General features: G+C 36.8%; 1 protein-coding gene and 1 pseudogene across 1 annotated transcript; both read right to left on the reverse strand.

Moving 5' to 3' along the window:
• LOC137024486 (uncharacterized) overlaps positions 1–9,490 on the reverse strand; it is an 86,420-nt pseudogene extending 76,930 nt beyond the window's left edge.
• A 1,632-nt stretch (positions 9,491–11,122) lies between these two features.
• Positions 11,123–13,960, reverse strand: LOC137024337 (G2/M phase-specific E3 ubiquitin-protein ligase-like; the record flags this gene model as incomplete). Its single annotated transcript, XM_067391746.1, has 8 exons — positions 13,790–13,960; positions 13,616–13,664; positions 13,433–13,503; positions 13,187–13,267; positions 12,682–12,998; positions 12,428–12,609; positions 11,644–11,816; positions 11,123–11,177 (listed from the first exon to the last, which is right to left on the reverse strand). Coding segments are annotated over exons 1-8 (1,005 nt in total), but the record flags the coding sequence as incomplete, so codon positions are not given.
• Positions 13,961–17,219: the final 3,259 nt, after the last annotated feature.

Raw genomic sequence — 17,219 nt, forward strand, 5'->3', positions numbered from 1 at the left:
CACCATCTTGTATATGTTACATATTACCACGCTTGTTTGTACAGTTTTAACCACTTCCCTTTTTTTTTCTGTGCTTCTAATATGTAAAGCTGCTTTGAAACAATTACCAATTGTAAAAGCGCTATATAAATAAATTTGACTTGACTTGACTTGACCCAATGCACATGCGCAACGTAATTTTTTTTTCCTAGATCCACTGTGTGGCAATGTATATGTGCTAGGACCGGAATTAAGAACCACTAAATTAATCATGTCATCTGTTATAATTATTTGGGTCTGACAATCTCGGCATCTGGACAGTCTGACATGGCGTTAAAAGATCTGACCAACAAGGCATGTAGGGCTTTTAATAGCATAAGAATAAACATTGTTGAAATTCAACCCACCACTTTTATTTTTACTAACTTGAAGTGTATACAATACCTGCAGTTAAGCCTAGTTATTAGGCATAATTAAGTATAATTAAAAAAATAAATAAATAAATAGGTAAGAGGGTTCAATGAAACACATTGTTTTTGGTACAGAGAAACATGTTCTTAGTGTGACAGGGTTTGGGAAAGTATACCTGTGCAGATGACCCCAGCATCTTTAGTATGATCACAGTAAGCTTTACCCCATCCTGCTGACTCACAGTCCTTCAGGGAGGATTCTGAACCAACACATCTGACATAACTCCTCCAGATTCGTCCTGATCCTTGTCCAAAGTGTGCATTAGAAAGAGCATCTACAGGTTCTCCACAGTCCAGCTCTCTACACACCACTGCAGCATCAGCCAAATCCCAATTAGCATCACACACTGTTCCCCACTGACCTCTATGAAAAACCTCCACTCTACCAGCACAGCGACTGGTACCATTAACCAACCTCACATTCCCACTGTCTGTAGAGAAAGAGAGGCATGTGACTTAATATATGATTATATTGTCTGAAACACCACATTACAGTCAAACCTTTTAAAACAAGCAATTAAAAAAAAAAAACAATTCTAACCACTTGAGATAATTCCTGAAAGTAACATCAGTTCATCACTTTTTCTACTTGTGTACTTACCAGCTGTGATGAGTTTTACAACTGTAGTCAGTAAAATGAGTGTCAGGCATCTCTCCATCTCTCTCTGCTTGATTAATTCAACATCCAGTTCAAGCTTCTCCGCACTGATGATACAGAAGTACAGGCATCCTCTCACACCCCTTAATGAGAGAGAAAGAGGTCCAACACCCTCCAATCACACTCACTATTACCTTATTAGACACAACAGAGGAAACCATCAAACAACTTCAGTGACAAATCAGAGGAGGCTTTTATGACTTTCTCCATATATATCTAACTGTCAGCGCTGATGAACTCCTCCTCCCCACCCATCAAGACACACACACACATATGACTTACAGGAGACAGGAAACTCTCCAGTTTATTTACAGCATCAAAGCCCAACACCTGCAGAGAAGAGATAAAAGCACTGATAACTAACTGTGGATGTCCTAAAAATGTCTATTAGCGTACACATTTTTTAGCATGATATTAACACGTAATAAACATAACTCTTTAAAATAAATACTTTTGCACAATTAAAAAAAATAAATAAATAAAAAGTTAAAAGAGGCAGAAAAAAAACTTCTCAAAATTGTTGCTAACAATTGGCTAAATGGGACAACAGAGGTTGTCTGGGACATTAAACATCATCAGCCGAACAGGTAAACTACTCACTAGTCTGCTTTCACAACCTTGTTAGGGCCCGAGCACCGATGGTGTGAGGACCCTATTGGAATTGCTCAGCCAATTATTCTTCTTCCCCAAAATGAATCGCATTTTTGAGGGCCTAAACATTCTCAAAAACTCATAAAACTTTGCACACATGTCAGAAGTGGTGAAAATTTACATCTGGTATGGGTTTCAGAATTAGGTGTGGCAAAATGGCTCGATAGCACCACCTACAAAATTTCAATTAAGCGCCCTTCGTGCTACGTTTCACGTACAGTTATGATTAACTCCTCATAGAGATTAAACCAGAAGCACATCATATATGGCCAGTATAATCTTAAGGCCTTTGAGATGTTAAATTGCAAAGATCTTGAGTTTTCGTTGAAGGGCGTGTCTGTGGTGACGACAAAGTCTGATGTTTCGCCATGTAAGGTGAATCACTTTTTTGAGGGCTGAAACATACTCGAAAACTCATGAAACTTTGCAGATGTGTCAGAAGTGGTGAAAATTTACGTCTGATATGGGTTTCAGAATTAAGTGTGGCAAAATGGCTCAATAGCGCCACCTAAAAAAATACAACAAAGTGCCCCTGACACTACGTTTCACGTACAGGTATGAAATTTGGTACACACATCTAACAGCCCAATACCTACAAAAAAGTCTGAAAAATCTGAAAACCAACAGGAAGTCAGATATTTTGAATTTTCTTTGCAAAATTTGTGCAATTTTTTTCCATTTCCAGATGTTGTACTTTAATGAACTCCTCCTAGAGCTTTAATCAGATCAACATCATATTTGGTCAGTCTAATCTAAAGGCCTTTATGACATTAAATTGCGAAGATCTAGAGTTTTCGCTGAAGGGTGTGGCCGTAGCGGCCTGACAAAGTTCGATGTTTCGCCATGAAACATGAAGTTGTTGTAATTCAGGTATACGATGTTGGATCTGCCCCAAACTTCACAAGTTTTATTAGAGTCCTGACCTGAAGATATCTATATGCCAATGTTCAGTTGCAGTCATAGCGCCACCTGCCAGCAACAGGAAATGACATATTTTACACTGTGATTAACTCCTTAAAGACATTTAATAATAACATCATCATATATGGTCAGTCTAATCTTAAGGCCTTAGCGACATTTAATTGCAAAGATCTTGTGTTTTCGTTGAAGGGTGTGTCCGTGGCGGCCTGACAAATTCTGATGTTTCGCCATGAATGATGAAGCTCAAGCATACAATGTCCGATCTGCTCCAAACTTCACATGTGTGATAAGAGTCCTGGCCTAAAGACATCTATATGCCAATATTCAGTTAGTCATAGCGCCACCTGCTGGCAACAGGAAATGGTATGCTTTACACTTTAGTTCACTCTCAGAAAAACATTTTAATATGCCATAATGTACCAAACATACTAGAAATATGTTAAATCATGAAACACTTGGCTAAGTGCAAATATATGCGATTAAAGCCAAGAAACAGGAAGTTCTAGTATCTCAGGCATACAATGTCCGATCTGCTCCAAACTTCACATGTTTGATAATAGTCCTGGCCTGAAGACATCAACAAGGCAATATTCGGTTACGGTCAAAGCGCCACCTGTTGGCAGCAGGAAGTGTGGCACTTTGAAATGACTTGGCTATATTTCTCCTGTATTTTCTCACTTACATCCATGTCACCCACTGTTCACTGTTGTCCTGATGCCAGTGGGTGGTGGTTAGCCTGGGTGCGAGGGCCCTTTCATCGCTGCTTGCAGCTTTAATTGTGTTTATAATTGAACTCCAGCAAACTACAACTTGAACTTTTAGGGAAATGTTTTAAACAAAGACTGAAAAAGTTGTTGAAAGCTTAATGATGGTGACGTTTAAGTCATGCACAAAACATGTAAGGCCTCTTCCTGTCTACATTTTAGTGGTTCTTGTCCAAAATGTTTGGCAATTTGGACCAGATCTTTTGCCATTTAGCATGTCCATATAAAGTACAAATAATAAAGTACAAATACAATGTTTGCAAAACTTACATTATAGGGCAGTTTCCCCAGACAGAGATTAAGCCTAGTCCTAGACTAAAATGGCTTTTTATACCAGATTAACAGAAATCTGCTTTCTATGCCATGGTTTTAAATAGTTCTAGACTTCGTCTAGGCCAGAGTTTAATGAACTAATTTCCTGGAGGAAGATTAGAGCTACTCCAGGACTAAACTGAGGTTTAAATCAAACCAGGAGACAGGATTAACTTTAAGATTAATGTTGTGTTTCAAAGAAGACACATGAATTACTTGGACTATGTCAATGAAGATCAACACACACACACACACTAACACACACACACTAACACACACACACACCCACACACACACACACTTGACTTACAGGAGACAGGAAACTCTCCAGTTTATACAGCATCAAAGCCCAACACCTGCAGAGAAGAGATAAAAGCGCTGATAACTAACTGTGAATGTCCTAAACACTGTCTATTAAGCCGGGGACACACCTAACGATTAGCTGTAACATTCTAAGACTGAACTGAACACACATACCGATTGTTTCCTTCGACTGGAGCCGATTTTAATCGTTGACAGTCGGAGAAGAACGCAAACGTTTACGATTGAGACCGCTGCTAAGCAACACACTGTGCGCGGGATCTTGAAAATGGATGTAAACAAACAGCTGGCGCTCTTCAGCTGCAGCTATATTTGTGCGGAAAATAACAAAAAAAAAAAAGAGGAAAAACGCGCAGGATATGTGTGAGGTCCTGGCTGAAGAAGCCACATGGATTTGTTCTCTACAGAGAGAATTTGAGGTGAGTAAACTTTGTTAAATTAATCTATTTTTAGGGCTTGCACTCCGGTGGTGTCGGCCGTTGTTAGGCAACGATAAGCTGCGATCCTCAATGAAGCTTATTCAGTACGGTGGCCGAGAGAGCTCAACGCGCTGCAAATGAAGAAAACACCAGCAAATAAAGAAAACACCTTCATCAGTTTGACAACACATGCGCTGCAAACTCCACAACACTTACAAATAGTGAAACGCGCTGCAAACTCCACAACACTTACAAAAAGACAAACGCGCTGCAAACTCCACAACACTTACAAATAGTGAAACGCGCTGCAAACTCCACAACACTTACAAAAAGACAAACGCGCTGCAAACTCCACAACACTTACAAATAGTGAAACGCGCTGCAAACTCCACAACACTTACAAATAGTGAAACGCGCTGCAAACTCCACAGCACTTACAAAAAGACAAACGCGCTGCAAACTCCACAACACTTACAAAAAGACAAACGCGCTGCAAACTCCACAACACTTACAAAAAGACAAACGCGCTGCAAATAGCACAGACCACAACGGAAATGTTTCAAGGGGACCCAAATAAGTGACGAACCCTACTGGGACCTGCTTATTGTTTAATTGTGTACTCGCCAGAGGTGTTGTCAATGACCTGAAAGGTGAGGTTTTTTTTTTGTTTATTTAAAAATCCTGATTGTATAATTGCTTAGTCTCTTTTTATATTATTAGCCTAAATAATCTGACACGGTTTAACTGTGAAACATTATTATTTTGAACTGTAAAAACTGTAGGGAACACGCAAGTAAAATTACCAGTATGTTTTTCCAACATGAGTAATAAAATGCCATTTTTTCTTGTTTGTTTTATCAGTTAACAAATAAATAACCTTAATGGCGATTAAAGTAATTAAACCTTGACTGGAGGATACTACAGTAGGCATATAAAAATAGCCTATTTCTCCATCCCATTAACTTTTTCTTATGAGTCTTGAGCTATATTTCCTTTGCAGTGTGTAACTTTTGTGCATAAACTCAAAACATGTTTGGGTAACTAAGGGCTTCTCTTACATCTGCTGTGAGAAGGTCTAACATGCATTTGCTTAGTTATATGTCAATAACTTTTACCACTAAGCAGTCACTTTGTTCCTTTCCTAGGTTATGTATTGTCCATATTGTGGACTCGAATTGGCTGCACCTATTGGATGCTTTTGTGGTTCCTGTGGTAGCAACATTCAATTTTTGGCACCTTTTCTACAGAATGGTAAGCTCTGCTGTAAATGTCAACAAAAAGACAACCTGATAAACCCACACAGTTGATTGCGATTATTTTGGCTGTTTAACCCTCCTATAATGCCATGGGTAAATATGACTCATTTCCACTTTTAAGTTCACTTTCTGAAATATTTTTTTTTTCTCCTTGAAATTCTTTAACATTATTTAGGGTCTTTAACTTGTATGCAAGTTATGGACACAATGTGTTATGAAAAGTCTTTGTGTGCAACAATTTTTAGTTTTGTTTCTAATCCTAACACTTTCAAATTCATAGGTACTTAAATATACCCTAAATAAAAACATTTCCTTAATGTACATTGTTGTTATGTCTTGTCCTTGCTGCACTGTGAAGGTGAAAGGGAGCTTTCCCACATTTCTTCTCAGTGCTGCAACAGTCTTTGTCACACACACAATCACATGTTAATTTATTAAGATGTTGAACCAGGTTATAGTATGACATGCAGAACTAGTGTGACATACAGAACTAAACACAAATACATTGCATGTTTTTTTGTTTTGTTTTTTCAACGTCAAAATAAACCTTCAAATATGACCTAACTGTTAAAAGTGGTAAGCTTAATTGCCAGTCCAATGCCAATTGTTTGTGCCTTTTACTACCTGGATTTGTCCACAAATTGAGCAGGTTAAATACAAAGGCGCTATGTAAATAAAACGTATTTTTCATACACTTTGAAGTGTATCAATCAGTTGGCCTCTTTATTTCTTTGTTACTGCTGCTGATACATTTTTATGTTTAAGATTATATTTGGGGATTTATACATTCCTAATAACACTGTTCTCTTTTCCCTTCAGGCCCAGGAACTGTGTCAGATGAACTCACAGAGGCAGGCCTAATCCAGAAATATTTCTCAGAGGGCCACACATATGAAGTGATCCTTGACTTTCTTGGAACAAAACATAACATTTTCCTGAGTCTGAGCACCTTAAAGAGAAGGCTAAGGAATGCAGGCCTAACAAGAAGAACAGACTATACTCCCAGTGGCACTGTGGATGCAGCTATTACACATGAACTGACAGGCTCCGGTCAGCTTTTAGGCTACAGAGCTCTGTGGCAGACATTGCGTCAGAAGTATTTCATGACAGTTAAAAGGGACGATGTAATGCATGCAATTCGCAGACTGGATCCATCAGGAGTTCAACTTCGCCATAGACACAGGTTTGTCCGAAGAGGGTACTTTACAGCAGGACCAAACCAAGTATGGCATGTCGATGGGTATGACAAGCTCAAACCATTTGGTGTTGCCATCAGTGGCTGCATTGATGGGTTTTCTAGGAAAGTGATGTGGCTCCAAAGTGGCAGCTCTAATAACGACCCAGTGATAATTGCATACTATTACCTGCAGTGTGTATCAGACTTCGGACTTCCAGCACGCCTTCGCACAGACTGTGGGACAGAAAATGGCACTATGGTAGCCATTCATTGTGCATTAAGAGCACAGCATACAGATGACTTTGCAGGAGCACACAGTCACATGTATGGCACATCAACTGCAAATCAACGGATCGAAAGTTGGTGGTCCTTTTTCAGAAAGCAAAGGTATAGGCTTTTTAATATATATTAAAAAATGTGATGAAATGTACTATTTTTATAGTACAAAATATAGTACAATAGTACAAAAAATAATTTTGTCACGTCAGAGGATTACAGTTAAACATGTATTATATGAGAATAACATGATTAAAATGTAATGCAAATCTTTTTTCCTGATGCTATAGTTTTCTTTGCATTGATTATATATATATATATATATATATATATATATATATATATATATATATATATATAGATATAGATACAGGGAGTGCAGAATTATTAGGCAAGTTGATTTTCTGATCATATTTTTTTTCCAAGCACATTTTACCAATTCCAATCCACGTCAATCTTAATAACTACTATTAATATTGTTTTTAATCATTTATAAGTGATATATAATTGTTCATGAAGGCTGGAAATGAAGAATGCCCTATATTCAGGTGTGCAGAATTATTAGGCAGGTTTTCTTTTACAGATAAAATGAGCCAAAAAAGAGATTTAACTCAGACTGAAAAGTCAAAAATTATTAAATACTCATGAGAAGGACGCAATACTAATGTAATACTAGAAATTGCAAAGTTAAAGCATGACCATTGGACAGTGAAATGCTCATTGGGTCAGCGGGGTCATACAAAAACAGCTGGAGAAGAAAAGACACGTTAACTGCAAAATAATTAAGAATTAAGGTGAAGAATTAAGTGTGAAACCATCAGGAACCCTTTAGTCTCCAGCGCCACCATTTCCCAGTACTGAAACCTACCTGGAGTCTCCAGAAGTGTGAGGTGTCAGGATCTCAGAGACTTAGGTTAGGTGAAGAATCCTAAAAAATGACCCGCTCTTAATAAGAATCACAAGCTGAAGTGTTATAAAGTACATGAAGACTGGGTTTTTATAGGCCTTATAGACAGACAGCTTGAGAGTGACTCCTGAAGGACCAGCACCACATCCTCTTGTACCACTGTTTGAAGAATTTATCTTCCAGAATCTGGCAGTAAGGTGTGGGAGTTCACTTTTAGTCCATCTCTTATCCTGAAATGTCCATCTTGCAGAGATGGACTAAATGATCTTCCAAAACTTCAGGATAAGAGATGGACTAAAAGTGAACTCCCACACCTTACTGCCAGATTCTGGAAGATAAATTCTTCAAACAGTGGTTCAAGAGGATGTGGTGCTGGTCCTTCAGGAGTCACTCTCAAGCTGTCTGTCTATAAGGCCTATAAAAACCCAGTCTTCATGTACTTTATAACACTTCAGCTTGTGATTCTTATTAAGAGCGGGTCATTTTTTAGGATTCTTCACCTAACCTAAGTCTCTGAGATCCTGACACCTCACACTTCTGAAGACTCCAGGTAGGTTTCAGTACTGGGAAATGGTGGCGCTGGAGACTAAAGGGTTCCTGATGGTTTCACACTTAATTCTTCACCTTAATTCTTAATTATTTTGCAGTTAACGTGTCTTTTCTTCTCCAGCTGTTTTTGTATGACCCAGCTGACCCAATGAGCATTTCACTGTCCAATGGTCATGCTTTAACTTTGCAATTTCTAGTATTACATTAGTATTGCGTCCTTCTCATGAGTATTTAATAATTTTTGACTTTTCAGTCTGAGTTAAATCTCTTTTTTGGCTCATTTTATCTGTAAAAGAAAACCTGCCTAATAATTCTGCACACCTGAATATAGGGCATTCTTCATTTCCAGCCTTCATGAACAATTATATATCACTTATAAATGATTAAAAACAATATTAATAGTAGTTATTAAGATTGATGTGGATTGGAATTGGTAAAATGTGCTTGGAAAAAAAATATGATCAGAAAATCAACTTGCCTAATAATTCTGCACTCCCTGTATCTATATCTATATATATATATAGAGAGAGAGAGAGAGAGAGAGTTTAAATAATACCTTTTTGTTTGAAACATTTATTTTAGAAATAATTTCCATATAAAATTTATTAAGCACTGAAGTAAAACATGTATTCTGTCATTCCATCATTAGGACTCAGTTCTGGATTGAGCTCTTCAGTGACCTGAGAGAGAGGCACCTTTTCAATGGCAGCCATGAGCATAAGTGCCTTCTACGGTATGTCTTCTTGAGCATCTTGCAGAAAGACCTTGATGAGTACAGAGAACTTTGGAATAACCACACCATCCGCCCTGTTCGTCAGTCTTGTTGTCATTCTGGTAAACCAGAAGCCATGTATCACCTGCCTCACAGGTTCGTATTTAATCCATGCAATATGTGACCATGTTCTGTAAATATCAGATTTCATTTTTACTTAATGATTAAACTTAATTATCGAAGAAAATGTGATTGATTGCCTATAGCTGACATAGAAGTGTATAGTGGAATGTCCTTCACTTGACGATTATCCTATTATTTTAAATCAGAAAACTAGACAATTTAAAAAAAGTCAGATACTCTTAGACCAAAAAAAAAAAACCCACCAATGTACAATCCACAAAGTTAAAAGGTGGATTTTTCTGATTTGCAAAGTGTACAACAGTGTCTTAGTACAAGCAAATGTAATGACCATATTTGAAAAGATCTTGTCAACATTGAGGGTCAAACATTGTCATGTTTGTCACCAAATTTAAAACTATTTAAAAATTGAAGTGTTGGGTTATCATTTTTCACCTTAGCATTTGTAGGTTTTATTAATATTTGCAATAAGTTTACTCAGTGATTTGATTTCTGACTGGCCTTAGGTTTGATGCAAGGGACTGTGGATTCCCAGTGTCACAGGAAGTTATTCAAGAGTTTGAGGACACTCTGCCACTGCAGCGCAGTCTCTGTGGTGATGGTAATCTCCAAGTTCATTTTGAGGACTTACAAAGACAGAATGGGCTTTATCCACCAGTCAACTGGATAACAGCTGTTGAGAATTACATAGCACTCAAAAATATGTCAGGACTTTAAAAGTCCAAAGAACAACTTTTATTTGCTCACTGCATAAATCAATGTTTTACTGTACATCAATGATTGAAACAGTATATAAAATCTAAAGTTGTGTGCAAAGAACATGTCAAGGATACTGATCCTTGATCAAAAATGTCTCTCAAAATAAAAGCTATTTTCCCTTAAAACTCCAGTATATCAGTACAATCAAAAATATTAACCTGAGTGTTCCTTTTTTTTTAACTGAGTGGCTTGAAATGTTCAACTATAACATAAGTGTAGCTTAAAACATTACTTATACAAACATGCCTGCATCTTAAAATAGGAAAGAACAAATTGGCACATGTGCAACATTTCAATAAAACTCTTACATAAACCACAGTATATCAGAGAAAGATGTTTAGCTTCAAGGAAGACCAAACCCAGGGGAATTTTGCATGCCGTAATCCATGGCTTCTTGAAACTCTTCATAACTGGGTAAGATTGGAATTTTGATTGTATTTGTACATACATTTGCCATGGGAAAGCGTGAGCTCTTTTGAAAAACTAGCTTTGGCTGAGGCTGTATTGCTGCAGGAGGAACTTCTTTCAGTCCAGTCCCAAACATAAGCACGTCTTCCAAGGAAGGACTAGCCTCTTTTTCTAGGGGGAGCAAAAGAAGAATGTTAGACATGTTTTTTTTTATTTTTTGGTACTTTATACATTTGCTGTAGTGATAATTCTGCACATTTCTTATTCAAACATATATAATACCTTCCAGGTAGAGCAGATAATCTTGCCAGTAGCTCAGCACCCTGGCCTCCTCCTGACGGTTGGTGCTACCAGGCTGACTGAACTGCACATTGAAGATGTTCTCTACAGCATCAGCTGTCAGCTTAGTCTCAGTGTAGCACATGATCGAGAAGAAGAGTGAAGGATGCTGTTCCAAGGCATTGACAAAATCAAGTGTTGCTAATCCCTCTTTGAACCTAAAAAAAGTGCCATGTCAAAAAGTGACTACTACAATGGGGTTATGTGAACAACTACTGAAAGATATAGGGCCAGTTTCACCGTCAGGGCTTAGATTAAGCCAGGATTAGGCCTTAGTTTAATTAGGACATTTAAGCAGTTTTTATAAACACCCTAGACAAAAACATCACTGGTGCACATCTTGAGACAAAACAATGGCACTGACATATTTTAAGATATGCCAGTACAAGTTACTTTCAGTTAAAACAGCTCAAATATGCATTTTAGTCTGGGACTAGTTTAAGCCTTGTCTGTGAAACCGGGGACACAGATTTTCCATTTTAACAGCAAGAAATTAGGTGACACTACTTCAGCCACAATATTTAGCCTTTGAAAAATGTGTTGAAAGTATTAAAGTACTCAAGTTAAAATATAAAACTATTTAACATTGTTTTAAAAGTCCACAGTGTAAGAATAATATTGTACCTCTGGATGGAAACATGGTTTCGATAGATGAAATACCATTGAATGTAATCATCGATCACTTTTTTCTTTTCCTCCAGAGTCCTCATGAATCTGTAGCAGCCAGCTGTCTGTAGCATGCTTGAGTACTTTGCTGTGAGCTCCTGGAGTTCACTCAGTGATGCGGCATTCTCTATCTAGAGGAAAATAAAAACAATAAATGTTTTTATTATTATCATTATCATTATTAATATTATTGTAACAGTTAACAGTCCACGTTACTTTTAAAGAAATTAGTATGGCTGTTTTAATTAATTGTTTAATGGCTGGTATTTAAAACAGATACTAATGACAGGTTGTGTAACTAATTTCTATATTGTACATATTTAGGCATACGTTACATAATTATCATTTATGGTCTACCTTCCAGTACCTGTGTACACAAAGGTTTGTTTGGGTGTAGCACATCATTATCAAAGGATCTGATAAGAATATTAAACATGCCTAATTATATTTCATTGACCTTGGTTGGTAATGGCCACCAAAAAATCTGATTTTGTTGTTGAATAAATGTACATTTTGAGAGATTTTAAATTAAACTCAAACTGAAATTTTAACCCTTTTGATACCAGATATTAATATATCAGGCTAAAAATAACCAATCATAACATTTAAGACAACATGTCAAACAGTTTGTCAAACATATGGTTTGTACAGCAATTAAGATAACATTAATGTGGGTAGTTTTGTGTCAATTGATAAAAGTAAATTTTTTGAAGTTGTTTGTAATCCCAGTTTAACAAATTACCTCAACGAGGGCCTTTCTGACCTCTTCGTCATGAATGTCCTCAACTGGGGCTTCAATTGTCTTTACTTTACCAATTAAGTAAAGAAAAAAGTTCGGCGAAAGACATCGAGGCCCTGGACCGCCATGAACAATGGACACAGCAATCATCCGTCCAATATTGAAGTATTCATTTTCTTCTGCAGCTAAAAATGACAATATTTAAAAGTTAGGACACAATGATTTACAACACTGTAAAAACGTCATAAAAGTATTACCTTTGCTATCAAAGGAGAGATATTTGGCATTGTCTTTGCCTTCAAATATCCTCCTCGTTTTGATGGTGTTCATCAAAAGAATCAGAAATTCTTGAGTTGGCCCCCCGCTGTCCAAGGCCTCTTCAGTCATACCGGCATCGTCTGTGAATTTCACCATCAAGCTGTAGGTGGGATCAAATGAGGATCGCCTGAAACCTCTTAAGGCACCATCCCAGACATTCACCCGGTTAATGTTAAATCTGCAACAGGATGTTTTTTTAAGACTTTGTGCCAGATTTGACACTATGTCTGCAGCTGTCAGCCCATCATGTCCATCACTGGAAAAAAACAAAACAAAAAATGAGTAAGCCATTCCACACTTCTCAGAAATAATAAACACAATTTGGACATCACAACTTTAGGAATAAAAAAAATAAAAAATAAAAAAATCATAAAATCATTCTTCTAGATAACAGGAGAAACAGCTTGGCAGATTTTTGTAAATTAGAACAAGTGCTCATATTACCTGTCTTTCTCTGACAGTTTCTCTACTTCCTCAAGATCTGAGGAACTGCTGTCAATGGGTGCATAGATATGGGTATATGCACTGTGGAAGGGAGAACAATAACAGTTGATCCAGAAAGAATTCTGAAACAGATGTTTTGTTGTTGTATCTGTATTCCAGATCTTTTTAATAGTTTAATCTTATAGGTTTAATAGTTTTATTTCAAATCCAGTGAAATATTATGTAAAATTATGCCTTGTGACTTACCTGTAGAAGTCACATGACTTAGGTTCACCCACTGAGGTAGTTGTATGTTTAGGTCTTGCTGCACTCTTGGCCTGTAACACAGACAAAACCACACAGCACAATAAGAACTTAGAATAATAATCACAGAATTAACCAGAAAAATGAACACATTCTGGTGAATTTACATTACAGAATATGACATACATGCTCATTAGATGACTGGGATGTTGATGCCACAGATGTTGTGGCTGACCTATAACAAATTATTAGATCAGTAGATTAGTAGATTATCATTGTGTTGTAAATAACATAAAATGTTATACATTCATATAGCTGGCACAGGGACCAAAAAAAAGTGTCAGCAGAAATTTCACTTACCACTGTCTATGCTCTGGTGTACTTCTTTCGGGACTTGACCAAAGCTGTGAGGTGTAAACATTATAATCTAAACTCATTCACAGCCTTAACACTGTATATTCTTTGCTATTTCTAATGATTGACAAGTCCAGGAGATTTTAATGCATTATAGCTGTACTGTAAGCACCGACATGCTGAACACCTAAATTCCTCAGATGTACCTACCACTGTGTCAGAAAGAGGTGACATATTGGGTTGCGCTCTAACAACAACATCATCATCCTCATCTTCTGAAATGGAGTCATCTTCATGACCTCACAAAAAATTGTGTTAAATCTCTATTTCAAATTACATGTTCAGTACTTAAAGTACTTGTAACAGAAACTATTTTGTTTTTAGTTTAAATCCACATAAAATATATATAAAGCATAGTATTTTAATACTTACCCTTTGACAACAAATCCTCAAGAGTACTGATGTACAGAGTAATCCTTTGATATGCCTTTCCAATGGCCTCTTTGTATTGTCCAATGGTAAAAGGTGTGTCAGTCCCAGGGATATTTTTTATCTGAGAGCCATCTGGATAAAGCATGACATATTCTCCAGCTTCCATGTCTTGGTTGAAATCTTTTTGTTTTTTCACAGCAGCTTGTAAAAGTTGCTCAGATGACCACTGGGGATCAACATGTAGAGGTAGGTTTTTTCCTCTCATGGGCTTGAAGCCATTCTTGGTCTTGCTCATGATCCCAATAGAAATCTAGACCATCAGAAAGAAAAGGCAGAATACAAATAATAATACTGTTCTGTCTGACAACTTCATTAACTTAATAAAAGATTAGCTTACCTTTACTGTTTTACTTGATTTATTTTTACTTTTTGAGAATGATCTCCTTTCAGTTTCTTTTAGTTCTCTGTATTTCATGAACTGGAGAACAGCTGAAGCTGACTTCGCTGGAATGGCACATGCATCAGTCACTGAAAAACACACACACAATCAAAAACATAGAAAAGGATTGACGAGACTGAAAAGATTATAAGTTTCTATAATTTGATGGATGGAGCTCAGTAAGAGAATATTACCTCTGGGCACTGTCGGACATGACACATGGTCATCACCTGCAGTTCTAGCGGTGTTCTCTTTAACAAAGCTTACATCTCGCCCACATGAACTGCAAAACCTGGGCAAAGTCGGCCACTGGACACCACAGAAAGGACAATACATTGATCTGAAAAAGACAATATGACTGAAATTAGCACGTTGCATTCCATTGACCTTTCTTTCATTACTAAAAGGATTTGAATAAATTGTAATATTTTAATTATACCATCAATCTGCAATTTAATTTAACCTGGTTTAACCTTTCTTTTTTTTTGAACCTTGAACATTATGGCCCAGTTTCACAGACAGGGCTTAGCCAATTAAACCTTAAATAAGTTCAATAAGGGCATTTAAGTGGCTTTTATAAAAAAAATAAAAAAAATAAAAAAAAAACACTGGTGTGCATATTGAGACAAAACAATGGCAGTGACATTTTAAGATATGTCAGTATATGTTGCTTTCAGTTAGAACAGCTCAAACCTACATTTTATTCTAGAACTAACTTAAGCCTTGCCTGTGAAACGGGGGTATATTTAGATGCTTAATTAAGCCAGCTAATATATGCAACAATATAACGTTCAACATTGTGTACCGTGTCAGATTATTTAGGCCAATAATGTCTAAACGACTAGGCAATTATACGATCAGGATGTTTAAATAAACAAAAAAACTCACCTTTCAGGTCATTGACAACACCTCTGGCGAGTACACAATTAAACAATAAGCAGGTCCCAGTAGGGTTCGTCACTTATTTGGGTCCCCTTGAAACATTTCCGTTGTGGTCTGTGCTATTTGCAGCGCGTTTGTCTTTTTGTAAGTGTTGTGGAGTTTGCAGCGCGTTTGTCTTTTTGTAAGTGTTGTGGAGTTTGCAGCGCGTTTCACTATTTGTAAGTGTTGTGGAGTTTGCAGCGCGTTTGTCTTTTTGTAAGTGTTGTGGAGTTTGCAGCGCGTTTCACTATTTGTAAGTGTTGTGGAGTTTGCAGCGCGTTTGTCTTTTTGTAAGTGTTGTGGAGTTTGCAGCGCGTTTCACTATTTGTAAGTGTTGAGGAGTTTGCAGCGCATGTGTTGTCAAACTGATGAAGGTGTTTTCTTTATTTGCTGGTGTTTTTTCTATTTGCATGTGTGTTCTTCATTTGCAGCGCGTTGAGCTCTCTCGGCCACCGTAACCAACTCTATAATACAGAAAAATGATACACATATTTATCGAACTCCGAGCCTCCTGTACCCATTCTGTGACGTCAAACAACTTCCCTGCAAAGGATCATGGGGGCCCCGAAGTGTCCGGTTTTGAGCACTTCGGTTTGGAACGACCCTTCAATATGGCTGATTGTTTTCACTCCGAAGTGCCCTTTGTAGGGCGATATATCCCGTTTGGAATGCACCAATAAACTGCCAAAGTCACGTGATTTAGGTCAATGAGGCTTTGCTACGTCATAAGTGTTTTGAAAAGTTTTAAGATTTCAATGGTTCACCACTGGGGGGTGTGACTTTGGCAGTTTGATACAAGCTCATACACATTTTTTGTAATTTTAGTCTTTTTTTTTTTGAGTGAGACAAGTAATTATTGCATCCTAAAATATAATGCAATTAAGTTTTTATTAGCACATTTCTTTTCTATTGGTGTAAATGTAGAACTTCACAGCCACTGAATAACAGTTATGCAAACATCCTTCAACAATGTTTTCTAACATACAGTATATTTAACAAATGTTCAACAAACAAATTTGTGCAAGACATTGTAACTATCATGTTGGAAGACTCTCCTACATTTCTCAGAAAGAGGAAATAAATGGTTAAGTGTAGAAACATTTAACCCTGACTCTGATTCATAACACTGAACTGTGGAAATCATGACAATATACAATGTTTAGGAATAATAATGTTAGCAGTATTTCATTTATCAAGATTGTGTTAATGCCCATATTGAAGTAGATTATCAAAAAAATATTGAATAGAGAAAGGCAACTCTACAAGTATTGTGTCAAAATGTTGCCAAGTATTTAAATTTTGTTATGTATTTATGTATTAAGTATTTATGTTTTGTAATGAGGCTGCAGTAGGCGTAGAAGCTTCTCTCTCATTGTTTGACTCCTTCACATCATCATAGTCTGAACTTTTTTTGTTGCTTTTTATTTTTAAATGCAATGTTGTGATTGCATCAGTATTTCAAACGGAGTTTATTTAAATCAGCAAATGACTATTAAAATTATTTTATAATTTAATTTTATTATTTTAAAATTTAAATATAATTTATTTAAAGGATTAGTTTTCAAATTGAAATGTTCTGATAATTTACTCCTGACTTTCCTCAGTTTAAAATAAATTAAGGTTTTTGATGAAAACATTCCAGGA

The sequence above is a fragment of the Chanodichthys erythropterus genome, chromosome 8 (assembly GCF_024489055.1).
Source record: "Chanodichthys erythropterus isolate Z2021 chromosome 8, ASM2448905v1, whole genome shotgun sequence".
Classification (NCBI taxonomy): domain Eukaryota; kingdom Metazoa; phylum Chordata; class Actinopteri; order Cypriniformes; family Xenocyprididae; genus Chanodichthys; species Chanodichthys erythropterus.